The sequence below is a fragment of the Rhea pennata genome, chromosome 3 (genome assembly GCF_028389875.1).
Source record: "Rhea pennata isolate bPtePen1 chromosome 3, bPtePen1.pri, whole genome shotgun sequence".
In the NCBI taxonomy this organism is placed as follows: Eukaryota; Metazoa; Chordata; class Aves; order Rheiformes; family Rheidae; genus Rhea; species Rhea pennata.
Genome location: NC_084665.1, coordinates 104055860 through 104083701, shown reverse-complemented (window position 1 = coordinate 104083701; position 27842 = coordinate 104055860). Strand labels below are relative to the sequence as shown.

Below are 27842 nucleotides of genomic sequence, written 5' to 3'. Positions count from 1 at the left end.
CTATTGTTTTCAATGAGTACCCTCTAGTTCTAGTACTGTAGGATTTGGAGAATAACATTCTGCATTCACTTTACCCACTGACTTCATGATTTTGTAAATCCTGATCATATGCACTGTTTCCAGATTGAAGTTCATACTGTGGGTAGCCTCACTGCCTTGTATTTATCTCCTGAGTGTATGGCATGTGGGTTTGAGTAGGACAGTCAGCTCTCTGATAAATGAGCAAGGATCCCAGGAATCATCAGCTGTCTAAGACTGCAGTCACAGAGCAGAAATGTCAACAGGAAACAGCCCTTTTTCAGCTTTCTAATGATTTATCATCATGGCTTGGCATAGGGTTCCCTGAATGCCAGAGCTGGTTCAACGAAGGGACCAAGAATGGGGTATCCAGCAATTAAAATGACTCAAGTTACTGCAAAACCACAGCTTGAGCCACACTCTGTGCACCCTCTATGAGCCGGAACCTGGCAGACTTCTTCCTTCTGGGAGGAGGTAGTATTTCATCTTCCTTTCCCTCTTGTTGTGAGAATGACCTGAAGGATGTTTATGATTTGAAAAAGGGAGTCCATCTTTCCTCCTTTTCATGAGACCCAAAGATTGTTCATACTGTACCAGTCCAAAGGTCCATCCAGCTCAAGATCCTGGCTAAGGATCAAGACAACGGTTTGGAGAAAAACAGAAAGAACAGCAGCCAAAAACTGATGTCTAGGTAACACTGAGGACAGGACAAGCATACATGAACTTTCATTCTAAAACTTTCCTACCTTCAAAGTGTTTTCAACTCAAGAGAGCTTACTTGAGCCAGACACAGGTTTTAGGTATGCCTCTGTGCATCTGCTAGAGTTTGAAGAGGGCAAAGGAGCCTGTCTCTCTGCCCTTAGGCAAGCTGTTACCTGGAAAATTCTGCCTGTCAGTGTGTGAAGGTGAAAACAGGTCTCTCTGTACCAAGCCCATAGTGATGGGCGATATGACAGAATTGATTTCTATCATATTATCACAAATATGGGGAGAGGAACTGAAAATATCCACTAAAAAAAAATCCCTTCTCCCTCTCAAGAACCTTTCTTCTTCCTGAGTTGTTTACAATCAGCTGAAAACAGTACACTGTGGTGAACAAATCCCTCCAAATGCCTCTCAAGTCCATTGGGGTTTCATTGTGACTTTCTGAACTACTTCAAAATTCACATACTTAAAAGATGGGAATTTTGGAATATCTCAGAAGCAAAGCACAGCCAGCAGTCCTAATTTGGATTTATTTAAATCAAAGATTCCTGAGATACTGAAGAGAGAATATCTCCATTTCTTCAGGAGATAGATTCTATCAGCTTTTAATAATTCTGTTAGGAAAGTAAAACCTCTGTGCTGATCAGAATCCAAAGTAGCTTAATCACTCACTTTTAACCCCAACTAAATTCCTTTGATCACGCTTGATGGGCAGAAAAAGTATTACATATGCTCTCTCAGATCAGTGCATATCACAGTCACATTCCTCTTTTCTCATTAATCCCTCCTACATTACATGTAGCTAGAACCTAATGTCACTGGAGCTCTCAGAGTACAATTCCGCTGGATATTGTCAGCTCCTGGGACCCAGAGTTTGGTTACTGTGTGCATGTACCTTATTTCAGTGTTTGCTAGGTTCCAGAAATTTTAATTTGTTAGACTCTGCATCAGGAAGATTCCAGGAGACAGATCTCTGTGTGATTCTTTCTGCCAACATTCACTCTAACAAAAGGTATCTTGAGCAAAAATGTTTAACGGAAGGGAGATGGGCTGTTTTGCACTTCACTCCAAGCCCCTCAAAAGCTCCTTATTTTATACAGAACATTTACAACACAAGGCAGAAGCTCAGTCTGTCTCTGGGGAGGGTATAAAGCATTTAGATGTGACTGCAGAAGAGCCTATCAAAAGTGATACATTCTTATGGATGGAACTTCTTGAAGCTGTGCAATTCTAACAAGCCTTCACTCAGCATTTTTAACCCTTTTTCTTTTTAGGCCACATTTTCATAAAGATGGCAAAAACACATCTCTGAATTCAAAACAATTCACTTGCCAAATTTGAAAGCTGTTTCTCTGAAGCAGAGAGATGTTAGAAGCCATGCAGCGAAACAGTTATAAATGTTTATGATAGACAAAGCCATGTATTTTCTCCTAAATTCATCCTTGTAGTTGACTCAACTGTTCTAAGTGGAACTTTCCAAAAACAAAGCAAAGAAATCATCATATTAAGAAAAACAATCAAAACAAGCTAAAATAGACCAGCTGGAAGCAGACAACTAACAGGGGAAATTTCAGCTCAAACTGGCAGTTACGAACAACTGAAAACTAAAATAGAAAGTGCTAAGCTGTGTTAGCTTTGCTACTAATTCTGTTATACCTCACTGTTAGGACTGAGAGGTTTGATTTATCATGCTAACAAACAAGTTTTATGAATTCCCCTCTCTCTAAAACCAACTACCTGTGCTATAAAATACAGCAGTGATTTCACATCAGACAGTAGTTTAAGTAACAACTTAGGGAAAACAACAAATACTTTCACAGCTAAAAATGTAGGGAGAATATAACAAGCAGCATATAATTAGGCAAATGCAAATTTAGCATCAGGGCAATCCGGTCTACTTTCGTGAGGCATATGATCAAATCAGTAACCACAACTGATCGCAATCCTGTGGATGCCAAAAGCGGCTGTATTTGTTCCACTTTGGAGCCACCTCAAATAGAATGACATGGTTTTGTTTAGTTTAATCCGCTGTTTATTTTAATGCTCTTTTCAAGAGCCACAAGTCTCAAAATGCTTCACAAAGAAATCTAAGATTTCTGGAGTTCAGCTTATGAATCTGCTTTTGACTTGCTTTTTGAGGCCATCCTGCCCTCAAGTGTCCTGTGCTTGTTTTCCGAAGTCGCTGTACCTTTAGTCTTTCCTCTCACGGGCGCTTAGAAGACGAGGCGAGTAGCGCCGCTTTCCACTGAGCACATAGCCTTGAACAGCTCACATGCAGCAGCGTTGTGTCATGACAATTTAATGCTAATAGAAAAAAAAGGGGGGGACGACTTTATAAGTGGAAATTAAATATGTCAACCCTCTTCTGTTTTCAGCGAATTCCTTAGAGCAGAAGGCTCCCATACTTTGAAGCAAGTAAGTGTGAAGGCAAGGCAGGATGCTGGCAGGGGTTTTCAGACGCCCCCCAAGGCGGCAGGCGTGGTGGTGCGTGCACTCCCTTGCCGGGGCCACGTCTGCGCTCCCACGAGCACAGGGGCCGTGTGGCGGAGCACGGCCCGGGCCCCCGGATCAGGGCCCATGTGCCCCGCGCAGCACGGGGGAGGCTCGCCTGAGAGGAAGCCGCGGGAACAGGGAGGAGGCAGGGTGGCAAACGGAAAAGGCTCGTAATGGAAGAGCTCCAACGACCAGGGCTTGCGCACGAAGACGGACTAGGTTAGGTTAACCAGGCCAGGCAGCTTCATAAATTGGATACATGTGTAGCATCTCACACACAAATCTTGGGGTTAGAGGGCCTCAAAATAAGTAACAGTGTCGTTACATCTGTGTGCCTGCCTGTGTGACTGCATGCAGATATGCTCCGAGATTCAACTAAAGGAAGGGGAGTGGCGTGGGGAAGCCACCGCGGGAGCAGTCCCCACGCGCGCGCGGGTCCGCGGGCGACGCCGGTTTCCCCCATTTCACCGCGCGCCGCCGCGCCCCTCACAGGCGCTGCCCCGAGATGGCGGCCGGCGCCCGCTGCGGCGGCAAGGCGGAGCCCGACCGCTCGGCCCGGCCCGGCCCGGCCCGGCCCGGCCGCCGGCGAGCCTCCGCAGCGCCTGGCGGCGCGGCAGGCGGGACTAGAGGAGGTCGGAGGGCGGCGGGGCGGGCACGGCGCGGCGGGACGAGGTATGGCGGGCGGCGCTGGCGGCGGCAGGGTAGCTCCCCCTCTCCTCCCCACGACCGCCGCCGCCGCGGGGGCCGGCTGCGGCGGGAGAGCGGCGGAGGGAGCCCGCGCCGGGCCGCGGCGAGCGGGCTGAGCTCCTCCAGCTGCCGCCGTCCGCCCTGCCGAGCGGATGGAGCCCGGCGCGCACGGCGAGCTGCGCGTTTTCATATGGAGAGGTTGATAGGCAGCGAGGGGCATGCGCTCGTTCCGGTGGGTTGGGAGGGCGGGAGCGCAGCTTCAGCCAGCGCGTCAAAATCTAAAGGTGAAGCCAAAGGAGCGGGGTGGAGCATCTCTAGCGTCCCGCGACGTGGCCCGCGTTGGCGTGCGGAAGCTCCGGGTGGGCGCTCGCAAAGGCCGCGGGTGCACGCGCAGCGCGGCTGGCGCCTCGGGTGGCGTCAGGCCGGCTGCACGCTGCCGCCTGGAAAGGCCCTGTGGAAGTGCGGTGCACTGGATAACAGGGTGTAAGGAGAGGCAGCCGGCAGTGAAAAGATGACACAAATCATTTTAGCCATTTGAATGTTTTGATGGAGTAATTAAACACGGCTTACAGCAGTGTATTATTTAGAACACTCTAAATAACAAAATAAAAAATCGTGCTTTTTTTCAGAGATGAGAAAACTTGTTTGCCTCTAGTTGCAATGTCTTTTCTTCTCCAGGATTGGGACCATGGCTATTGACTGGATTGGTTTTGCGTATGCTGCATTGCTGGCTGTTGGAGGTGTTTTAGGATATACTCGTAAAGGTGAATACAGGGGTGCCATGATTTGAAAATAAAGTGTTTCACTTTCCTCTACAGTATGCTTTGTTAAAAAAAAGAACTGATGCAAGAGAGATGAAAAAATATGCTACAATGAACGTGATTGTTTCTTAAATCCATCTGCATGGATACAAATGAGCTGAGTCTGGGTCACTTTTTCGGTTAATTTTGCTGATTGAGTTTGGTTTTAGGGCAAAAAGGGACTGCTACATTATTACATATTGTAATTACATATATACATATTTACATATTGCATTACATAGACTGAAGGTCAAAAATACGCATATCTTGAACCTTCTCGTTTTCTTTGATCTTTCCTGTGTTGAGCATAGAAGATTATGTTTGATTATTTTCTACAGAGCCCCTACTGGTTTGGGGCTTTTAGGAGGTATACACCATATGTACACCTTTTAACTGCTTGTTTTATCTGATGTTTAATTATTTCTCACTGTTAAAAATACACTTTTTCACTCTGAGATAGACAGGTAGTTACCATTCAGTGTGACACCCCTTTTCCATACCTCAGTCGTATGTGTGACCCTTTTCTGAACTCGTCCAACTACCAACCTCCACCGTGAGCTGGTAGCGTCAAAAGTGAGCACAGTATCCCAGCAGAGGTCGCGCTGGTATCAAGCACAGACAGGCTTGATTTCTAGGCCCGCTCCAGTTAGGTGTCCCCTGAAGTGGGAATGCATTAGTCCTGTTCACCATTGCATTGCATTGGGTACTGGCATCCAGTTGATTACCCATCATGATTCCTGTCATTCAGGGTCGCTGTTTCCCTGCACAGGGTGTTCTACATGCTCTCCTTTTAGAGATTTTTCCAAGACTTTTAGAGTTTTCGTATCAGACTTTCTTAAAAGACTTAGCGTATTTTTTTTTGTTTGCAGCCAGCAAACTTACTGACTGTACTTACTGACTATTACATTGGTCTGTCCTTTTCACTGTTTAAGTCTGTCAGTCTTTGTGGGAAACTTAGATTTTAACAATAATGTCATGTTTTCTTTCAGGTTCTTGATTAAAAATACTAAATAGCATATGACTGTGAGGTAAATGGCACGTAAGGGTCTGGATTCTTTGTTTACAATTATTTGGGAGTTTATGTTAATCCAGGTAACATCTGCTGCACTGATTCTGTAGGTTTATCTTACAGTAGCAAGTCAAATGCCTATTCAGATATAATAATATACTGTTAAGTATATTATTAAAGCTCTGGACTTTTATGAAACAATTTTGTAAGAGCATGGAAAGAAGATGTCAAGTTATAGTTTTAAAAGCTTTTTTTTCATCTAATTTAAAATTCTTTTAAAATTCTGTACTAATTAAATGTGCTATCAGTGATACCATTTATTTTTCCAAGGTTGATGTCAAATTAAAAGCTTTATGGCTACCTACATTGTCCAATTTACCCTTTTTGCATATTGATACATTGTGAGTTTTCTTCTAGTTTTTTAGAGATTCCCAAGTGCTATAAAGTACAGTAAAAATCAACAGTGAGAGTTTAGAGAGATTGCGAAAGTGCTTCTGATAGTGTATGTGGTAAAGCAAATAGTCTAGATTAGGTTTGTGCTTGGAAGATTATTTTTCCCAAATGCAAGTATTACTAGATCTCTATGATCTCCCTTTACTTGAACAGATTTTGCCAGTAATGTCATGCGAGAGTGGTGAAAAGTGATTAAAGAAACATTATCTTTCTTTTCACATTTGGCAGGTTGGCTGCACCATGACAAAATCAACTCTATTTTCAAAATATTAAGATAATACTGTCTAGAGATAGATCTGTCTTAAAGGTATCATACAGAGAAATAACTCTTGAACATGTGCTTTTTGTTTTTTGCGGGGTTTTTTTGCAGGTAGTAAAATCTCTTTAGCTGCTGGTCTCACATTTGGTTCTGTGGCTGGTTATGGAGCTTACTGTGTAACATGTGATCCAAGAAGTGTGAAGATATCATTGTGTAAGTGTTCTACTACAGTAAAAAGAAAAGGGGAGTTGCATGAAATGCATGTCAAAATCTGTTTTGTGATAAATTTTAAGCATAAAGATTATGCTTCAGTTTAAATATTTGTTTTTAGATAGTTTGACACTTGTGATAGATACCTTGCTTCAACTTAGCTCGCAAAATTTTAGCACTTAAGAACTGCAAGATAAGGCAAGTCATTCACACAAACCCAGCAGGTGTGTGCTACCACTTGGCAGTGCCTCCTTTTGTTAGCTGGTTATATAACACCATATATATTGTGAAATTCAGTTGAGAGATATGGAAAAGTTCTAGAAAGGTCTACAGGTTAGAATGTAATTTGACAGATAAAGGTATTATGAAATCCAGTCTTGCATCATGTAGAGCTCAGCTCCCAGTGAAGCAAATATTTTGCCTCAGTTTTTTTTCTTTGCTGCCAAGAAATTTATGATCTGAACTATGGAATAATTGTCATGTTAGCTAACTTGCGGTGAAATGCTCTTGGAGGCAAAGTTCTACAGCCTCTAAGGGTATTGTGTTAACTTTGCCTAACTGATTTGCAGTAAGAGCCGTTGGGAGCTTATCCCACTTGCAGTTTTAGCATGAATGGCTTAGGCTGTTGTTCCACATGTATGCATACCACACCATTTAGGATACATTTAATCCATGCTGTGTGAGCACACAACCTCTTTTCTGACCTCAGTCAGAATGTACACAACAGTGTTCATGCTGGCTTTTGCTTTATACCAGCCACAGTTGTAAAATATTCTTCCCTCTCAAAAAAAAAATGTTAACTACTTTTCAATTGTCAGAGTGCATTTATAGCGAATTCTTTTAATAAAGGTGGTCGTGGCATACCTAATATGCTACTAGATAGCCTAAACTTGAATATTCCAGTTTTGCATTTATAACCTTGCTGAGATTCATTATCTCACTGCTGAGGAAAACCCAGCTCTTTTTGCAGTGAAGATGCAGACTTCAGTATATGGGAATTTGAAATCATTCAGAGTGAGGTGCTTTTAAGCACTATACAGTTTTGTACTTTTATGGGTTAATAAAATCATTAGTTCAGATACAGAATTTGTGGAAGAGAAGACTTATTAAAAATAAGTAAATGTTGCATGTTTTGCAATTCACTGGTTTTGAAAGGACTAATATAAAACTTCCACTAATCTGCTCGTAGATATCAGATACACTAAAATATTGGCAGTATTGTACCTTTCATATAGGCGTATGAGGACTTTCCCTCAAACTGAAGCAATATTTATTACTATTTTAATCAAAATTATATCAGTGCATATAGGATAGTCAGAGTTAGAATCATAGAATAGGTAAGGTTGGAAGGGACCTCTGGAGATCATCTAGTCCAACCTCCCTGCTCAAGCAGGGTCACCTAGAGCATATTAGACAGGGTTGCATCCAGGCGGACCTTGAAGATCTCCAGAGAAGGAGACTCCACAGCCTCCCTGGGCAACCTGTGCCAGTGCTCCGTCACTCTCTCACAGGGAAGAAATTCCCCCTCACAGTCAGGAGGAGCTTGCTGTGCTTCAATTTCCGCCCATTGCCTCTTGTCCTGTCACATGGGACAACTGAAAAGAGTTTGTCCCCATCCCCTTGACACCCTCCCTTCAGGTACTTGTACACATTGATAAGATCCCCCCTCAGTCTTCTCTTCCCCAGGCTGAAGAGGCCCAGCTCTCGCAGCCGTTCCTCATAGGGCAGGTGCTCCAGCCCTCTGATCATCTTCACAGCCTTGCACTGGACTCTCTCCAGTAGCTCAATGCCTCTCTTGTCCTGGGGAGCCCAGAACTGGACACAGTACTCAAGATGAGGCCTCCCCAGGGCTGAGTAGAGGGGCAGGATTACCTCCCTCCACCTGCTGGCAGCACTCTTCCCAATGCACCCCAGGATACCATTGGCCTTCGTGGCCACAAGGGCACATTGCTGGCTCATGGTCAACTTGTTGTCCACCAGCACTCCCAGGTGCTTCTCTGCAGAGCTGCTCTCCAGGAGGTCAGCCCCCTGCTTGTCCTGGTGCCTAGGGTTATTTCTCCCTAGGTGCAGGACTCTGCACTTGCCCTTGTCGAACCTCAGGAGGTTCCGCTCTGCCCAACTCCCCAGCCTGTCCAGGTCTCTCGCACAGCCCTCTGGTGTGTCAGCCACTCCTCACAGCTTGGTATCATCAGCAAACTTGCTGAGGAGACACTCTGCCCCCTCATCCAGATCGCTGATGAATAAATTGAACAGGATGGGAGCCAGTAATGAGCCTTGGGGGACACCACTAGCCATAGGCCACCAACTAGACTCTGCACCACCAATGACGATCGTCTGAGCTCTGCCTTCCAGCCACTTCTCAATCCACCGCGCTCTCCACTCCTCTAACCCACACTTCCTGAGCTTATCTAGGAGGATGTTATGGGAGACGGTGTCAAAAGCGTTGCTGAAGTCAAGGTACACAACATCCACTGCTCTCTCCTCATCTACCCAGCCAGTCATTCCCTCATAGAAGGCTATCAGATTGGTTAAGCAGGATTTCCCCTTGGTGAATCCATGCTGGCTATTCCTGATCACCTTCTTTTCCTCCATATGCCTGGAGATGACCTCCAGAATGAGCTGTTCCATCACCTTTCCAGGGCTGGAGGTGAGGCTGACTGGCCTGTAGTTGCCTGGGTCCTCCTTCTTGTCCTTCTTGAAGACTGGAGTGACATTGGCTTTCTTCCAGTCCTCAGGCAGTCCTCTACCTGCCTTATAATGTTGTTAATATGTACAGTGAAAAGAATAGAGACTATTAAAAGGAGCCTTAATTTTGAATGTTTACAAAGGAGTGACCTGATTGCTTAAAACTTAAACATGTATGTAACCTTGGATATAAATGGGTGACCTCTTCAAGATCCAGCTGTGCTGAATGAAACTTAAAATATGTGATTTGACCTCACAAAGGTAATTTTTGCCTGATGTGCTTTAAGGAGTATTCATACAGAGTGCTCTGCCGGTGGGGACAGGGCCAGCCATTCAGACTGGTTTTATCCTGAACTCAGTGGGAGTGAGTTCACTGCAGAAGAAGGGAGAATTAGGCATGCTCAGAAACATCTGCAGGGTCACACCTCAGATATGTTTGGTGGCTACTATATCTCCTACCTGCATAATTATAAGGGCTTTCTCTAATAAATGCATATTGTTTCCATGGAAAACCAGGATGTTTTCACTTATGCTTAACCGTCCATAAGTGCAAAAAATAAATAGAACAAAAATGCCAAAGGGAAATTAAATGTATGGAAGAAAGTGCTCCCACTGAACGCAGGAACCAGTAGGATAAATTACAGTGTAAAATTACCATAGTTAGCTACAGCATCTATCACCTACTCAAGAATACCTACAATAATGTAGGTAACATTTTTAGTAGAGGACCTTGAAGGCAGGGTTGTCATATCTTGTCCTACACAGAAAGAATATGTGGCATACAAATGCCAAAGGTATAATTCCTCAATTATTTTATAAATAATTTTTCCTGCATTTTTCCTCTCCCCGTGAAGTGAACTCTGTGATTTCTTGAGTATTCTGATGTAATTTTATGTGATTAGTTAGCTGTGGAAATTCAGATTTCAGTATGCAGTAATACTGAGAGTGCAGCTTGATGCATCTGAGGCTTGATTTATTGAATTGCTTTCACCCATTTCAGGTGAAGCAGTGAATATTGAGCACTTCTGAAAATCACATCAATGTTTCAAAGTTGAACATTTTAAAAAAATCACTGACATACTTGCAAAGCTTGATATTAGTAACAGGGCAGGATAAAAATTACAGAGTAAATATGTTTTTTAGCTTGCAATTAACTCTCTCTCTATATATATATGTATATACACTCAAGGTTGTAGGCAAAGTACACATTGAGGAGGTCTATCTTTCAGACATTCCTGAGAGGATCAGATTATGGGAGCAGAAAGTAAGAGCAGTGGATAATGGAGCATAATAGATTTTGCAGGGTATCTTTAGTGAGTGCACATGCTTAGCTGATAGTTTCATAAAATGCTTCTGTCAGTGGTTGTCTTATTATGTTAGGATGAGTGTAAAACTAATTCTTGACAACTGTGAGCGCAGCGCTGTCCACAAAAGTGGGTGTGGGTTTGAGAAGAGTTAGCAAGGTGGTTTAACTGCCCTATAATAAGGGGAGGAGGTTGGTGTAACTGCCAGTGCTGCAACAGTGATAAAGCCCAGTTGCCTGGGATAGGTGCAGCTTCTCTTCCCACTTTTAGGCAGCATTTCAGGTGACAGTTCTTTAAGTGAGCAAGCTACCTTTGCAGAGTTTGTGTTCTCATTAATCTTCTCATTTATGTAGCACCCTGCAGTCATTAGTTTAATATGAATTCCCCATGCCTGATTGATCAGGATTCATTTGTTATCTCCATTTTTAGGCAAAAGAGCTGCAGGAAGAAGATGTGATTCCTTTCACGATGTTTGTTCCATGTTGCTTATACTGCTTCTGTTGCCCTTTTGGGCTGCCCACCTCTTGCCACCGACAAGGATGGTTTCCTCATAGCAAGAGAAAAATCAAGGCATTTGTAGCCATGATGAAGGAGATGCTGACGATCATATTCTGTAGCACAAATAAGTGGCAAATCTTCAAGCCTGTTTTTAAGGCTTACTCAGCAGATAAAGAGCTGGCATTTAAAAATGAAAAAAAAACCTCAGATAAAGTCGGATGCATTCGTTTCTTAGAATACCTAGTAAGAGAAGGAGCTGTTATGATGTAGGATGATGGGATTTATAAGCCACTGCTCTTGTAGTTCAGCATACGTGTTACAGTTATGATGAGGATCCTTCCTACTTTACTGGAGGAAGCCTCTGTGAATATAAGTATAGAGAAATATAACTCATGGTCTGACAAACTTACTTGCTATCGTTGGAAAAGGATTTAGTGTTCTGCTGCCCCTGGAAATGTTATTTTCAGTTGAAAGAAACTATAGTAGTGTATTTTGGAAAGGCAAGAATGTTTCATAGACCTATTCCTCTGATTTAATATTTTATTAAATTATGTTTCATAGCAAACATAGCAATCTATTTTGCAGAGCTTTGATAACTATTCATGTTTCTGAATAGTCCCCTGAGAAAGGAGGGGAACTTAAATATATTTGAATTGTCTTTTCACAGTTTCAGCTTTTCTTCTGACCATTATAATGGGAATGAGGTTCAAGAGGTCCAAGAAATTAATGCCAGCTGGACTAGTAGCATGCCTGAGGTAAACATATGCAGGATCTTAATGCAACGATTTCACTGATTTTTCAGATAGCTGCCATTTGACATTTGATTCAAGTCAGTATCAACAGAAATTATTAGCATTCAGGAGCTATATGATTTAAATGAAGCAAGTTTGGAAGTCACAGTCCTGTTTTCAGTGTGCAGCTTGTTTGTCTCACTAGACAGATACATCTAATATGGACTGACTTTCTCAGCAAAGAGAGGAGATATCAGTAATTCAATTATTGATGCATATTGATAAGACTCTTGGAAGAATCTGAGGTAAGCCTCAGTGTTTTCAAATGTGTACACATAAAGTAGTCAACTCATTTCTTACAAAATGGCCATCTTAAAAAACAACAACAAAAAAAAACATTTTGATTTAGAAGTGCTGCATTCAAAACTGCTGGAAGCTCAGCACCTTTGAGAACTGGGAAGATTTTGACCTGACCTAAGAACTTTGGTTAGTATTATTGCAAATTATGATTTTATTAACTAGTCTGACTGCTTTGTATCTGATGTTTATTTTGGCATTCTGAAAAACATAGTTTTCTATACTTACTATTTTGGGACTAAACTACAGAGTAAGTCCAAGCTTTTTTTCCATAACTCAAAACATTTTTTAATTGTGTCAGAATCTTTTTCTGAAGGAAGAATGACTTTTGCTTGAATGTCACCAGATTGAATATAACTCTATTAACTTATTATTTTACTCTTAGTACATAAAGGGAAGAAAATATAAAGTAGCTAGATGTAAAAGTTAAGAATTGAGACTTAAATTGGAAAATAATATTTTCCATTATAGATCTCTTAAATCTTAGACAGACTGATGTGTTTCAGTGAACACAGAAGCTGTAGATTTAGACATGTTTTAAAAGATTGTTTACTAGAAGCTCTAGTCAGGTATTTATGAATGTGCTGTTACTTAGAGATGACTTTCATTGTTTTTTGTTCATGCACAACCATAATTATGTCTTTTGTTCTGTTCTTTTACAGCCTTTTGATGATTTTGAGACTTGTTTTTATGCTGCTATAGGAGAATTTAGCAACTTAAGAGCTGAAGTCTGACTATCATGCCCACCTGGCAAACAGGCAGGCTTTCCATACTTAAAAGATAAGTTTGAACAGAAGTCTTATTTTGTGTTTATCTTTTCTGTAAAAGATCTGTACCTGAAATATAGTTTTTGGCATTTGCTGATATTTTGCTAGCTTTTCTAAAAAAACAAATGAGTGTTTTGTTGATGATGTATTTTGATCTACTTTTGTTTACTCAAAGGATCTTTACTTGTAAGTCTGATTGTTTTCAGAGGTGCTGAGCACCTCAAGAAATTATGTTAGCAATGCACTGTATTTTTCAAAGAAAAACATATGTAGATATATCATTATGCTGAAGAGGTATATTGTATTGGACCATAATTTTGTAGCTTCTGAGATTAAGTAATTAATTTTAAACACAGCATCAGTTACTACTCAGTAAAGGCATGTGCCTGTACTGTGTTGCACTAGAAGACATACCTTCCTTTCAAACCTAGCTGTCTTCTTCCACTGGTTCTAAATGTAAAACCATAATCAGTATTCAAATAAAAAGTAAAATGTTTGAAGCTTCTTTGGCATTTTATGTAGAGACTGGTCATTTACTCCATCCTCATTACTGTTCAAACATGCACCATGCCAAAAAATTCCCACTGACATGAACCACAGCTGAGGTAGGTTCACTGTAGGTGAGGAACTGTAGGTAGGTCCGTCTCGGCATTCTCTAACAGATTTGCAGTTACGAGCTGAAACTGTTTCTTTTGCTAAAATCCTCCCCATAAATAAAGGAGACTATTCAGATGTAACTATTCAGGGACTGAAGTGATTCCAGTTTGTTTAGAAAATAAATATTCCTTGGGTCTCAAAGCTTGGCTGAGGTTATCATCTTCTCATGCGCAGGATTATGCAGTCAAATCATTAAGAGGCAGAATTTAGGTGAGTGCCCTACTGAAGAGTAAGAGCAGTAGGTGCTTTATGTTTTTTTTTTTTTTTTTTATATACAGCTCTCGTACATCTACCAGATCTGGTGTTGCATAAACAGTTGAGGTGAATACTACCTTCGATTAATATCCAATGAAAGGTTCAAATGACCTAATGCCAAACATAGAAGCAATTGTGCAGCTGCCTGCTTTCCCAGATCCTAAATGCAATAGGATTCTGTATTTTTCAGCATCTGCAGTGTTGAGCCTTTTATGTGTTCTCAGAACAACCCAATGGTGATTATAGGTGGGCTACCCTCCAAGCAGCTACTACCTAAATTCCTGAACATCTCAGACCAGCAGTGGTATCAGCAACTAGGCACTTGCAAAATGCACCGGTGCTGGCCTATGTCAGTCTGTGTAGTTTAGTGATTACAGCGCTTGTTTCGAACACCTAAATAGCTCCATAAAACTTGAGTTACTATAATGCACATTTCAAACTGCTGTCAGCTACCCAGGAAACTTTAATGTAAAAATCTTCACAGATAATCCTGACAGTGCTTAGGTGATTGGTATGTTTCAGGTCTGTACCTTTGAGAATATGCAGAATCTACTTAACCCCAATTTACTTAACCCCATTTTGTGTTCTTTTTAAAGCTAGCTTTAAATCCTGCCTCAGTCCCTTTGTGCACCAGGGTGTGCATCAGGGAGTATCTCTGTGTCTGTACTTTAAAATGGGTACATCAGTTTGTGAAGGAAACAGCATCAACTTAGAAAGAAAACATCCTTTGGTAGAGCTTACTTACTAAATCAAGTAGCATTTTTTCCCTCTATACACCTAGCCAAGCAGCAAAGTAAGAAGTGAGGGAGAAAGCTGTTTCAGTGGATGAAAAACAGATCAGGCTAATTAAATACATGTTCTTTGATCTCCCAGTGAACAAAATTGTTGCTGAGAGATTAGCCCAAAGGTTTATTTGGGGATTAGAATAGATTCATTCTTCCGCCCATAAACTTAAAAGGTTCATGAGCTTTTTTTAAAAAATAAAATTTCTCCCTTCTCCAAAGTATGGAGGCAGAAATGAAATTCAGCAGGGGGATGAGGGTGGGGGAGACAGGGACCATGACTGTGAATTTACAGCTGGGGAGACTAGGTAGGGACCAGCAGAGATTCTAGTTCTGAATTTAAATGACTTTCCCCTTTTTACAGAGTATCTCTTCTGCGCTGCAGTTTGTAAAAGTCTGGAAGAGAGCTTTCTACAGTACTCCCAGAGCTACGGCTGAAATACTTTACCCTACCAGGAATGCACTGTAAATAGACAAGCACAAAGTTATCAGCATGCTTTATTTCATGCAGCTGTTCCATAAAATACTACTTTCTGAAATCAACAGCTACAGCATAGCCTTTTAATCTAATCAAAAATTATAGTGTGTTTCAAAGATTTTCATGTGACTGGCTGTATGATGCAAGCTACAGAATGCATTATGTAGTTTACACTTATGAGGCAAAGCTCAGGTAATATACTACAGTTTCATGATCTTCAACAGCCACATTGATTAGATATTGAATATTTTCCTTGCATTTTCAGTACACTCCTCATCTTCTGGTGGATTCCTCTGGCTGCCAGGCTGTAAGAATTTTTTAATTGTTGGAATGTTGCTTATCCTTTCTTTAAAAGCCTATAAGAAGAAACAATGAAACCAATGAGTACAAGGAAATTATATGCCATCCTTTATAGCTTAAAAATCAGTTGACATGGATTGTTCCTTCTCAGATATACTTTAGCAAACAAAGCAAGTTAGTAGCTACATTTGTCCAGCTCAGCAGTCAGCATCTTCCATTCAAATAATATACAAGTATTTTTGAAAAATCTAGATGTAAATAATCTGCAATACTGGTGCTATAAAGTTTACCTTGGTTTCACAGATGGGGATGGGAGAATTTAATATTAAAGAGCAAGAGATTCACTGATAAAGGTGGGAGAAGAAAACCATAGCCTCAGTCCAGATAGTCGGAATATATTTGGGCTGAAGAGAGGCATGGTGTAAAGCACCATGGAAGCAAGAGAGAAGAAAATGAACAGCTCTTATAGATGATTTCTTCAAAACATAATGTTGTTAGCAAAAACAGAGTGATAAGAACTGCAGATAAAACAGACCACAGACTTCCTTTCCTATTACTCATTCCCATGTTTGAAGACCTGGAAATAACAGTTGTAAGACCTAACTGGTAGAGTTAGTAAGTGAATTCCTGCCAGAGGAGAACTTGTAGACCTGGAGGACAGATTGGACAGTGAGCTTCCAGGAGCTCTTGGAGGCAAGACAGTGGCTATGTTCAGGTCATTACAGTCAACAGAAATAGATCAGAGAGCTGTCAGTAACATACTACAATGGTTCAAAGGATTTAAATATCAATAAGCTTTTAAAACTGGTCAGTGAAATTGGTATGTTACATTCCATATTGAGATCAGATGCTTACTTACCTGTAACAGAGGGAATGCAGAAAGTACATCAGGCTTACATTCTTCCACCATTAAAATGGCTTCCAGCAGATGGATGTCTGCCCAGCTTAATTTGTTGCCAACAAGATAATCATGTCCATGGTCTTTTAAGGCCTACAAAATATAAACAATTAAAGAAGTCATATGTTCTGTAATAATTTTGTTTAGCTATTTCATTAGAGATTATTAGTTCCCAGGAGGAGATTCTGTGATGATTTTGTTTTTTTAAGTCTGCTTCTCTTTTGGTCTCTCTGTTTCTCATCCCCTCTGTAACTTCTTCCCACCTCCCTCCTAGGACTTCAGCTGCCTGTGAGTCAAGGACCCAGTCTAGGAAACAGGCCCAACTCTAACACAACAAAGCTGTGTAACCTTGGCACAGACTTCTGAGAAGACTGCTACATCATGACAAAGAGCTGTGAGAAAGTCTGTACAGTACAGTCACACAAGGTAATAAAGGTGAAATTACAAGACAAGCAGAATAGTTGAAGGGAGCTGGGGGAAAGGAGGTCTAGAGGGAAGGGAAAGGGGGAAAGGGGTAGGGAAGAAAAGGAAAAAGAATTGGTAGAAAATGGCACCTCACTCTCATCAAGAATACATTCCAGGTTGCAGAAGGGAACCCTTCCCCTCCTGATACCTGCCTGGACAGCAAAGACCCTTCATGTGCCTTATAGGGCATATGGGGCATACCTAGTAGATCACCATTACTTAGTAGATATTAGATCCTCTCTTTTTTGTGCATGGTATCCAATAAATAATTTTTCTATATTTTTAAGCTCTATACATCCTGTTTGCAGAGTCCTTCTGTGCACAAATAAAGGTGCCCAAATAAAACGACTCAGAGGAGGACAGTAACAGATCTCTAGGTATTATTACATATAAGCAGTAAGATCACCAGATTAGGTCCACATTTTAAAGCACAACTGTATTTAACTTTGAACAGCAAGAGTATATACACTCTGAGGCAAGTAAGTTCTGAAGGTTGGTATAGGTATTTATGTGGTGCACATATGCAAAATGCTAGCAGCTATAAACCCCAAAGAAGGTTTTAAAAAGTTTGAGTCCATCCCTTTTCTCCTAACAAGTAGGATTTGCTCTGTGAGGCATCTTACAGAAATCAGCAGAGATACCTAGTACCAGAATCAGTCTGGTATTATTTTGTGGCCCTCTTCATGTCACTGAATGTGGGCTCTATCACCCAGTTCCAGAGTCGTACCATCACTTGCCTTCTGGGAAGCATGCGTTGGGGTTGAGCTAGGGAGTGTTAACTATATACTGCTTTACTACTACTGAATTATTACCTTTTCATAGACGGGAAAGTATCTGGCTGTAGCTCTTTCAATGATTAAGGCAAGATTCTTCCCTTTTGCTTCAGCTGGTTGAAAAGGGAGATATATGATCATCCACATGAGGTCAGTTGTTCCCTCCACATACATATCAATCCTGAAACAAATTTTTTATTTAACATTTATTTGAACAGTCCATTCTGATTATTAGCACTGAAACATAGTGCTAAAGTTATTAGAGTTGAATGCTCACTAGCCAATGTAGAATAAGACATTAATTTATTTTCTTGTTCTTCCTCTTCGATGGAAGAGGAAAAAAAAAGAGAAACCAGCTCCAGTTTCTTCATCAGCTAGGAAAAATTCTTCACATTTGAAAAAAGAAATTAAAATGCTTTCACAATTTTTTTCATACAGCTCTATATTTTCTACAGTTTTCTAGTTGAAAAATCATGGCATACTTAGCCTTTATAACTGTATTAAGATTCTGCAGTTGCCTAGCAATTTAATGCACTTCTAGTCTCTGTGAATTCAGAGAAACTTGAAGTTAGCTGTAACATTATGTTGACAGTTAATAATAATTTATCAGTCATATGAAGCTCATTCATCCAATCTCTACAGCTGAGGTGACAAAGCACTGGCAGATGTACATGCACCTTTACATGCAATGTTAAAAAAAAAAAAAAAAGGCAGTATTAGTAAGGGTGATATGTACTATTACTGTACCAAGCTCTCTCCTTCAAATCTTTCCCATAGAGGTTGTGCTTTGCTGCTATGTAGCTGAGGATGGCTCTAGTCTGCACCATCTTCATTCCATCAATCTCCACCATGGGCACTTGCTGAAAGAGCAGGGCTCCATCTTTGAAGGAAACAGAAGCAAACTATTCAAACCACTGCAGTACTGCACTGAATCTGAGAGAAAAAAAAATAAAAAGAGCTGATAATATCCTAAGACATTTCTAATTCTGAGTGACTAAAGCTCCTGCAACGAAAGCATACACAAGCAGCCAGGTCTCTCAGATCACCTCTTTAGAAGACGTATCATAAGACAGAAGGTCCTACGCCTCTTAAAGTCAGATAAAGTACTCCTTTTGTTATATTGATGCAAGCTTATGTTTAAGAGACAATTTACAGACTCACCATTGCGTAATTTTTCTAGGTCTTCCTTTGTTTCTATAAATTCTTCCTCAAACTGAAAAGCAAAGATAGAAAACAACCCTGTGTCACCCAGACCACAATGGGGAAGGGAGACTGGAAGTTAGAAACTCTCCTCTTCACGCTATTCCCACTACTTCTCATGACAGTTTGGAGATCCCTACTCCTATTCTCCACCTCCACTCCAGCAAATAACACAGGACTACGCTATCCCCTGGCCCCACAGTAACATGCAATGCTTTACATCGCAGAAAAAATCCTTCCTTTGTTATAAAGTCCTGTCTACATGCCTGCCTAAACAATTAGCAGATATGCAACTGAGTCATTCACTTAAATGCTGTGTGACAGAGGCACAATGGTTACTCAATATTTCAATATATACTCAACATGTTGAGTACATATTCAATATATAAAATGTATACTCAATTTTATGTTCAATACACTCAATTTTATGTGACATCAGCTGCTTTTATCTCCCTATTTCCCCTTGCTGATATTTTAATTATTTTTTAATAAAAAGGACATTTGAATGAGGGCATAATTTTGGTTCCCTCAGCACTTGTGCTCTGCAGCTTCTCCCTCACATTCACATGTAAGCATCATTAAAAAAGCCTTTCATTTCCAGTGGAGTATAAGTAGGTTCTGAGAAATGAAAGCACCACATTCGAACAAAAAGTAAATGTAGAAATTAAGTTGTCTCAAGATAGATTTTTCAGTTGATATAAATAGATCTGTTGGCTTTAGGGCATCTTTTCTGATTTACCCTCATCAGATCCTGACCCCAAAAATAAAAAAGCATTTTGTTTAGAGATAACATTCTGAAGTTCTTCATGGGGAACACCTGGGTTCTTGAATAATGACCATTCTGAAAAAGTTGGAGAGATGCATAGTTTTGGTCTGTAGCAACAATCTAAGCTCTGCTAAGCTGAAACTATGTTTTGAAAACAAAGATTCTCCTTGTAAAATAAAGTCCTTATACTGGGTAACTGTTACTCAAACAATATCTTAAATACAATTTGAAACAGTATATCACCTACAAGGCATTCTGTATCACATGTGATGTGTACATCTCTGTAAGCACTTGTGATGTTGTGCATAGTTCTGTAAGCACAAATGTACTTGGGAAACTTTCCCTAAACAGAACACTTACTTTAATCACAGATTAATCTGATCATTTTATAAAAAGGTACAAACCTCAACCCCAGCTGCTGCTAACAGCCATCGGATTGACTCCATCCTCCCTCTTCCCCTACTATAGTGCAGCTTGGGTTTCCCCGCCATGATTTCAGCGTTCTTGTTTCCTGATAAATTCAAGAAGATGTTTTTAAATGAATAAACATTTTTTCTTAAACCAGCACTTAATATTTTACATTCCAACATGCTAAATATTGTTGGGTGAATGTGAAAGGAGATGGGCAAGACTTAGACACCTCAGTCTGATGCAGCCAAATTTCCTGTAGATTCAATGGAAAAATAGTACATGCCACCAGGATAGTGTGCAGCAATTTAAAAGAAATTAATGTCAGCAAATAATAAACATGTGCTAGGTCATATACGTATCTTAAAAAAAAAATCAGCTCAGCTTTAAGAAGTCATGAGAATCTTAACAACCAAAGCAGAATTGCGAGGTATTCTTAAATACATTTTAATTTTGTAGCATTGCAGTCTATTCAGTAGGTTTTGAGTTTGGTGATAGCATCCATGCCGTATCAGACTTGATAACATACAAAGTCAAACTTACTGCTTCACAAGAACATCAAGGTAAAAATACCATCTTATCTTCACCTCTCTCATTATGAAGTTTCAGAGCTTTGTTCTGCTGTGTCTAAGAGTTTATGACAGCAATATATATTAGAACATTTATTCTACTAAGACCACTTCCATATGTAGTAGTTCTATTTTGACCATTAGCCAAATCACAGTATATCTATTATACAGGGTGTAAATCCACTTCAAGATCCCTTCCAATTTCAGGAACAATGTCTAAAACATAGCAGGGATTTACACGACTCTGAACACCTTACTTTAAAAACTAAAAAAAAAAATGAGATCTTGACCTCAATTGGATAGATAAGGTGCATTCAGTGCCCTTTAGTGCCTTAGCAACAGTGAGAGATGAAAGTTAGCCAACCAGATAACACAGAGGTGAAATGCTTAGTTTTTTCAAAACATCACCAACACCAAAAGCAGCTACATGCAGTAATAAAAACCTGCAGCTGACAGGAGCTTGTGCAGTGCTGGAACAGGAAATTAACTGACAAGGCACACTGTACTCTTATCATTAATGGGCCCCAGAAGAAGACTAATTTAATGAGAAGAGGACAAACTCACAAACTGATTAACAGAGCGTTTCATTGTTTAGCCAAGGTTTCTCTGTTTACAGGGAGGTTTATTTATTCCTGTGTAAGACTTTTCAGTACTTAATCAAGTCCCAAAGTGCAAACTGTTAATAATCCTGAAGGGGTCAATGAAAAGGCACAAACAAATGGTTCAACAGATGGGAGAGGAGACAGCATCTCTGCCATTCTCCACTGAAGTTCTGTGTTGGGTGATGTCTTCAATGGGCCCTATAAGGAACGGCTGTTGCCCTGCAACAGCTGGGCTGGGCTCACAGAGTAATTCTGCTGCTGCAGTCCAAAATACAGATCTTCAAAACCTCTGCCCAGCTTCCATCTAGCCCTGGAAACATCTAACAAAAGAGCTTTGGTAGGAACCCACCATGCCCCAAATACTTCATTCCTTTGTGCTCAGGATGATGGACTCAACTTTATCCGAGAAGAGACCAAAACTCTGCCGTCTGGCAGCCTAGATAAGCACTTCAACCTCAGGCATTCTGTGTAAAGGTTGGGATATTATGAGGACAGGCTAGCTTAAGGAGAAAGAACAAACTTCCTTCTCCTCTTTCCTCATCAAAATAGCTGAGGAACATCCCAACCAAAATCTTGCTCGTCTTAGTGCTTCACTCCAAACAGCTGGTGAAGCTGAAGAGCAGAGGAAGCACTAGTAGAAAAAAAAGCATCTGTATCAACATAAACCATACTTGCCCATCACAATTCCTTGCAGGGATCAGCCAAGGGTTGAGTCTTTTCATGCAGGTTGGAAAACGCTTGGATTTTCCTGGAACTGCACTGCTTAAGGACTGACTTAGGGATTGACGCTGAACATTTGCTCTTAGCAGACAGTGGCAAAGTACTGAAATGGCTCTGTTACTGCTCTGTAATGAATGTGCCTTTGTAAAGCAGTAAGTCATGTAAGAGTAGCAAAGCCATTGGTAAATTAGCTTTCTGGAATACCAGTAACAGACCTGAAAAATCACAAACTTTTTAGATTGTTCAGCACACTGGACCTTCCTTAGCCTTTAGTCAGACTGTAGTCAAAGTGACAGCTGCCACTCTGATCACTGTATTTAAAAAAACATGCATTTTTGTCCCAAACAGTTCAAGCATCAGCCTTCCAGTGAGAAACAAATAGGTGAATTTAAGAGTGTGCTCATAATCTGCTGCAAGGTCTTAAGTTTTCTTCCTAAATGCATGTGGAATTCAAAGCAGCTTCTTGTAACGCTTTGTTCCTCAAACACAGCTCAAACAGGACTGTTCAAGCAGAATGACCTTATGGCACTGGTCCTTAGGTCCTGTAGTGCATCAAGCCTGATTCAGTCTTGAAGTGTCTGAGCTTTTAATTTCTCACCATGTGGTTTCTGCTGGAACTCAGACCAAAATACTTTGGATTCAAAAGTATTCCCTCTTGAGCTAATGAGGAGTATCTAAATAAGATAAAAATCTCAAGGAGTATTTTTCCTTTTAAAACTTAAATTACAAAAAACAATTCAGCTTTAAAAATCTCTGCTAATAAAACAAAGAGCCAGAGTCAAAACTGCGTTACATACAACACCACAATCCAGCCTGGCGAGAGTCTCTACTGCAGGAAAACAAGTGGGAGGTAACCCCAGGACAAACATTGTCAAGCAGGACTGAACACTTCCCTAGTGTGAACCTAAAGTAAAAAATTAGTCTTTGATTTGCATACAAATCCAGCCTTTTGCTTTCACGGCAGGCAGCCCTAGCCACCTCAGCAAACATGGACATTTCCTTAGCAACTCTAAAAGTAGCTGCAGCATCAAGTTACCATTAGGACAGAATCCAAAAGGGGCTGCAACTCATTTGCTCCTTAACAAACAAGGACATTATTCAAGTTACATAAGGCTGCCTTCAAGCTCTGTAAACTGAGTGGTGCTAATGTTAGACCATGCTTTATCTGTGCAGGTGTACACAGCTCACAGAGGAGGCAAGACCACACATAACCAAGGGGAGGGAGATCTGGATCATGTGTTAGGTTGTGCATGTGTGTATACGCATATATATGCGTGCAAGCTAACACACTTGTTCATTCCTTCCACTGTGCAGGCAGCTATAACGGCACAGAAAGGAGAGCCTGCCTTCTCCTGCCTCTCCAGCTCCATTCACTTGCTGATGTTAGGTATCTACAGCAGACAGAGCAGACTTGTATGGCTCCACTGACTAAGGTGAGAACTGAGTGCTCTGTATCCTCCCAGGACTCATCCTGCACAAAAATCGAGAGTAGTTTCTAAAAACAGTAAGCTCAAAGAAGTGCACAGGAGAGAACAGTAGAACAGCACTGGGCCCACGGCACAAAAAGCCTCAACTACGGCACAGCAAAAACGTCACATGGTGCAGATTAGATTTTTACATTACTAAGCTTTGCAGATGTAATTGGGTTAACACACTCCCCGTGCACCACTGACCACAGACAAAAGCTGGAGAAGTAAAGATCAGAAAAGCGAGCAGTGAAGCGCTCCCAAAACCAAGATGCTGCATTCTGCTGCTATCATAACAGTCTTCTCTGAGGGCTTACATCCAAGGCAAAACTCCCCTCGGCAGGGATGACTTGGCAGCTCGAGGCGCAGCAGGAGAAGCGTTAGAGCTCATGGAGGCGGCGCGGCCCCGGCCCAGGAGCCCTTCGCCGGCCACCGCAAGGCGCCGCTCCACGGAGCCCCCCAACCCTGCCGTGTCCGGCGCGGCCTGTGGGTAGCCCCGGGCGAGCAGGGCCCCGCAGGTCCCTTCCCAGCAGGGTCCGCCCGCCGCACATGGCACCTGCAAACAACCCGCCGGGGCAGAGCTCACACCCGGTGCGTTCCGCCGCGCCCCCCCCCCAGCCCGCCGCCGCCCCGCGCAGTTACCCCGGCTCGCCGCACAGCCACCTCGGCGCCCAACCCGACCGCGCGAGGGCGGCGACGGCTCCGCCTGCGGGCGCCGCCGCAGACGGCTGCGCGCGCTGGGGGCGGCGGCCAACGGCCGAGAGCAACGGCCAACGGCCGAGGGCCGCGCGCGGGGGGCGGGGCTGCCTCCGCACACCGCATTTCTAAGAGATCAATCAGCTGCCTACACTAGTTCAAGCCTTATCGGCAGAAGCAACAGTTAAAGAGTAAACACAGAGAGAATTTGAAGCAGTAGCTTTTTCTAGGCACACCACCAGCCACCTCATTGCGAAACAGCTCCAGGGCATCGGCAGCAAATATGCAGACAGTACCCAGTTTCATCCTGGTCTCACAATCATTAACACCATTAACAGCAGCAAAAACCAAATGCCTACAAAATATATAGACATATTCTCCTTGTAAATAACATGCAGTCTTCTCTGAAATAGGAAGAAGGGGGTAACAGGAAGCATTCTTCACATTTCGGAGACCAAAATACCTGTCTTTTTAATTGGTCCCCCTAGCAAGCAGCTACTTACAAAGTGAACATTTGATGCACACAGCCATGTTAGTAATGAAACAAGTAGAAGTATTTAAGCCATTAACGACAGTCACTGACTTGACTTTTGCATACACTAATTCCCTGTGCATAGCTAAGATCCCCAAAGCTTACCTTGTACGAAGTGTAACTCACTCTAAGCTCTCAGCAGCTTTGCCCTGAATTTGTAAGGCTCTGTAGCCCCTCCTACAAAGAGGGAGGGGGTCAGTTCTCTGCAGATGAGAACCTCCTCCTTCTTAAGCAGTTAGTCCTGCATAGTCACTCCTCATCTACACAGAAGAAATTCCTCAGTAGGCATGCTGTGGACAAATGTAAGACTCACAAGAGTTCCTGACCAGTTTCTAGCAGCTCTGTCAGAGCTGGCAGAAAACTGTGCGCCTCTTATTTTCACTGCTTAGCAGCCTGCTAGTTAAAAATAATCAAAACAGCTAAAAAATTCCCAGAATTTAAAAACTCTTATGATAGTAACCCACTTTTTTACTTAAATGTTTTAGGATTGTGTACTTCTGACAAATTCCATCTTTACTAATCAACTAATTCAGCTTCCATCAAAGATATCTTTTTGAGTTTGACCTGCTGAAGATGCATGCTGCTGATGACTCCAAGTTACAGTGAATGAAGAGCGGCATCATGAAGAAAGATTGTCTTCTACACGCTTGACTGCTTTCTTCTGGTAACCATATTGACTTCAAAGAGTCAACACAGCATAAACTACCTCTTACCTTCCTGACTTGCTGGTTAATGATGGCTGTAAACATCAGCTGCAGGCTAGGTCAACATGTGCTACGTGAAAATCTGCTGATTCCTGCTGAATCTAATAGTGAGTTGGGGTATTCTTCTTGTATTACACAGCAAGGTTGTATGAACTGTAGTCTATCAAACAAAAATGGTGCTACTGCAGTACAGGGCTCTCTCCTCAAGGTCTTTCCCGGAGAAAGGAGGATGCTATGCAGGTGCTTGGCTGCTCTGTAGCTGAAAGTGATCCTCTTCCCATCAGTCTCCACCAATGGTGCCTGTTAGACCAACACATTCCATGCTTGGCAGTAAAAATGTAGAATTATTTAGAACGGGGTCCACAGAAGGACAAGGTAAAGGTTACCAAAGCAATGTCTTCTCTTTCAGGAGGTACCTAGTCCCCAAATGGCATACTCAGTAACACCTCCCTCTGTACCCCACGCAGCACATGAGGAGAACCAAGCCCTCCAGAGCAAGACTGCTAGCTGACTGCATTTCCTATAGTCTCTGCCTTCTGATTCAGGCTCTTTCCTTTGTTTCTTCCCTTTGTCCCCTTCTTATATTTTGGGAAGTTCTTTTCTTCAGGCTCCTAAAGCCTGCAGGAGGAATCAGTCACCAAACCAGAGGGGTCCCTGCCACCTGGTATGTTCTCGGGCATCCCACCGACTTCCAGCTGCAGCTCCAACAGAGCACAACCCTGTGCTGCGTACCACGTGTCGTCTACCAGCCCTCCGCATGGGTGCCTCAGCACCCCAGCAGTGTCCCAGGTAGCACCAAGCATCTACAGTAGTGTAACGGGAGCCCCTTGTTGGCATCACAAGCTGCCCAAACTGTGTTTGCTGTTATTGTCCAGACTGAACCTAATTTGTTATGTTTCGTAATGAGAGAGACCTCTGCGGAAGAGTGGTTTCTTTGCCTGAGGAATGACTGTTTTCCTCCCAAGATTCTTTACAGTTCTGAAGTCTGCTGTTAGCACAAATGTTTCCACACGTACAAGATCAAATCACACTATTGGGAACAGTATTTTCAATCTCGTTAGACAAACACGACCCAGAATCTAGGGTAAGGTGGAGGGGACTCCAGGTGTCTTTCCATAGACCTCTGCACTGAGGTGTGTCTCGTACTTTTGCACAGACCCAAACTGGCTTTCTTCGGTAGCCTGGCTGGGTTAGCCGTTGGTAGGCCTGAGCAAGGTGAAGCCCAGAACTCTAGTAGATACCCCAAGGTCTAGCAACCATTCCCGCAAGGATTTAATGTCTGCTCCATCAGAGGACTGCAAGATAAGAAAACCTGAGTTCAATTAAGAACATTAATCATGGTATGGGCAACTTGGGTAAGACTCATCTCCCCTGACTTTGCAGAAACCTACATTTAATCTAGTTGTCTAGTCTTCTTTAAATAGGTTTGAATCCAGGTAAGAGGAAATCCTCACTGTGTGCCCGAGCTACAGCGGGTGTCCAAACTAAAGCCAACAGTATGCCCTCAAAAAGCAGATGGATACTGCCTCAACTGAGGCATCTAAAAGTTTTGTTTGGCTGAAACCGACCCCTCAAACTTCCCTCCTGGGCAGGGGAGACAGGTAGGAAACTCCAGAGGGTAACTCGTCCCATCACTAAAATTTCCTATCCTTGGCTCTGTCAGAGGTTTCCTTCAAGATCTTAGGCAAGCCCTTTTCAACACAGTTCCTAGCCTAAAAAGAAGGGAAAGCAGAATACTGTCTGCCTCCTAGTCTGTAGGACTTTTGAAAATCTCACTTCACTGAACTCGTAAAGTATTTTGGAAAATAGAGCTGTAGCGGTGTCATTTCCATTCTGCATGCCTGGAGACCTCCGATCTCTTAAGTAGTGCTTGGTTCAGACTGAGCATCCAGGAATTAAAACTAGTGGAAACCTCAAAGATACCCTAATAAATAAATTGGGAGCAATTATTCTTTCCAGCAGCTGCTGCTGCTGATGGCCACCAGCTTGCTTCCACTTGAAACAATAAGGTTTGGGGGTAATGAGTTTAAAATATAAATTAAAAAAGCTGATATTTTGTTTTTCAGACAGGGTACTGATTTCTTGTCACAGCACAGGAAAATGTTTTGTGTCATCAGCTTCAGTGGATTTTCCTATGTATATACAGCACAGCTTAATTTGGTTTGTGATTGTGTTGGAAGCAATGAGGAAATATTTCAATATACTCGTGAGGCATACTTGCCTCTTGGTGCTGCAGGCCAGGCTGGCAGCCCATAGCGGCTTCTGCGGCAGCAGAGGCCTGCATGCATCTCTGCTCAGTGGCACACCTGCGCTTTGCGCAGCATGCAGGGGCTCCCAAATCGCTTTGTGGCCTCCGAAGCGCTCAAGGGCATTGGTGACCTGGGGAGAGGAGAGGGAGCCATCCCAGTGCCTGGCACCCACTGGCCTGGGCCGTAGCCCGAGGGTGACGGGCTGAGCTGCTGGCTGGTTGCCAGCGTGCCGGGAGCTTGGCTGAAGGTGCATGGCTTGGCTGAAGCCTGGGGACTGCATGCCAACTGATAAAAAACTGCTCTGCCAGGCGGTACAAAGGGGAACCTCACAACGAGCAGGGTCATC

General features: G+C 42.2%; 2 protein-coding genes across 6 annotated transcripts; one reads left to right on the top strand and one right to left on the bottom strand.

Moving 5' to 3' along the window:
- The first annotated feature begins 424 nt into the window (after window positions 1-424).
- TMEM14A (transmembrane protein 14A) lies at window positions 425-13472 on the top strand. 3 transcript variants are annotated; one of them, XM_062572962.1, is made up of 5 exons: window positions 425-492; window positions 4582-4667; window positions 6536-6637; window positions 11789-11876; window positions 12872-13472. In XM_062572962.1, the coding sequence occupies exons 2-5, from the start codon at window positions 4592-4594 to the stop codon at window positions 12909-12911; spliced, it is 306 nt and encodes a 101-aa protein (XP_062428946.1). In that variant the 5' UTR covers window positions 425-492; window positions 4582-4591; the 3' UTR covers window positions 12912-13472. The 3 variants fall into 3 exon arrangements, with proteins under 3 accessions (XP_062428946.1, XP_062428945.1, XP_062428944.1); XM_062572961.1 differs by lacking the exon at window positions 425-492 and adding an exon at window positions 3807-3888; XM_062572960.1 differs by lacking the exon at window positions 425-492 and adding an exon at window positions 3986-4101.
- A 1678-nt stretch (window positions 13473-15150) lies between these two features.
- LOC134138800 (glutathione S-transferase-like) lies at window positions 15151-24693 on the bottom strand. Of its 3 annotated transcripts, none has more exons than XM_062572959.1 (7): window positions 24649-24693; window positions 19955-20061; window positions 18746-18797; window positions 18332-18464; window positions 17624-17765; window positions 16308-16439; window positions 15151-15504 (listed from the first exon to the last, which is right to left on the bottom strand). In XM_062572959.1, the coding sequence occupies exons 2-7, from the start codon at window positions 20039-20041 to the stop codon at window positions 15382-15384; spliced, it is 669 nt and encodes a 222-aa protein (XP_062428943.1). In that variant the 5' UTR covers window positions 20042-20061; window positions 24649-24693; the 3' UTR covers window positions 15151-15381. The 3 variants fall into 3 exon arrangements, with proteins under 3 accessions (XP_062428943.1, XP_062428942.1, XP_062428941.1); XM_062572958.1 differs by lacking the exon at window positions 24649-24693 and adding an exon at window positions 23958-24038; XM_062572957.1 differs by lacking the exon at window positions 24649-24693 and adding an exon at window positions 23140-23311.
- Window positions 24694-27842: the final 3149 nt, after the last annotated feature.

What these genes read in the sequence shown, in the direction of transcription:
- TMEM14A (XM_062572960.1), top strand. An exon ending in TTTAGGATATACTCGTAAAG is followed by an intron (nt 4,668 to 6,535) that starts GTGAATACAGGG and finishes GTTTTTTTGCAG; the next exon opens with GTAGTAAAATCTCTTTAGCT. An exon ending in AAGTGTGAAGATATCATTGT is followed by an intron (nt 6,638 to 11,788) that starts GTAAGTGTTCTA and finishes GTCTTTTCACAG; the next exon opens with TTTCAGCTTTTCTTCTGACC.
- LOC134138800 (XM_062572959.1), bottom strand. Translation starts at nt 20,041, where the DNA reads ATGGCGGGGAAACCCAAGCTGCACTATAGTAGGGGAAGAGGGAGGATG. An exon ending in CCTAGAAAAATTACGCAATG is followed by an intron (nt 18,465 to 18,745) that starts GTGAGTCTGTAA and finishes TTTCCTTCAAAG; the next exon opens with ATGGAGCCCTGCTCTTTCAG. An exon ending in CTGCATTCCCTCTGTTACAG is followed by an intron (nt 15,505 to 16,307) that starts GTAAGTAAGCAT and finishes TTCTTCTTATAG; the next exon opens with GCTTTTAAAGAAAGGATAAG.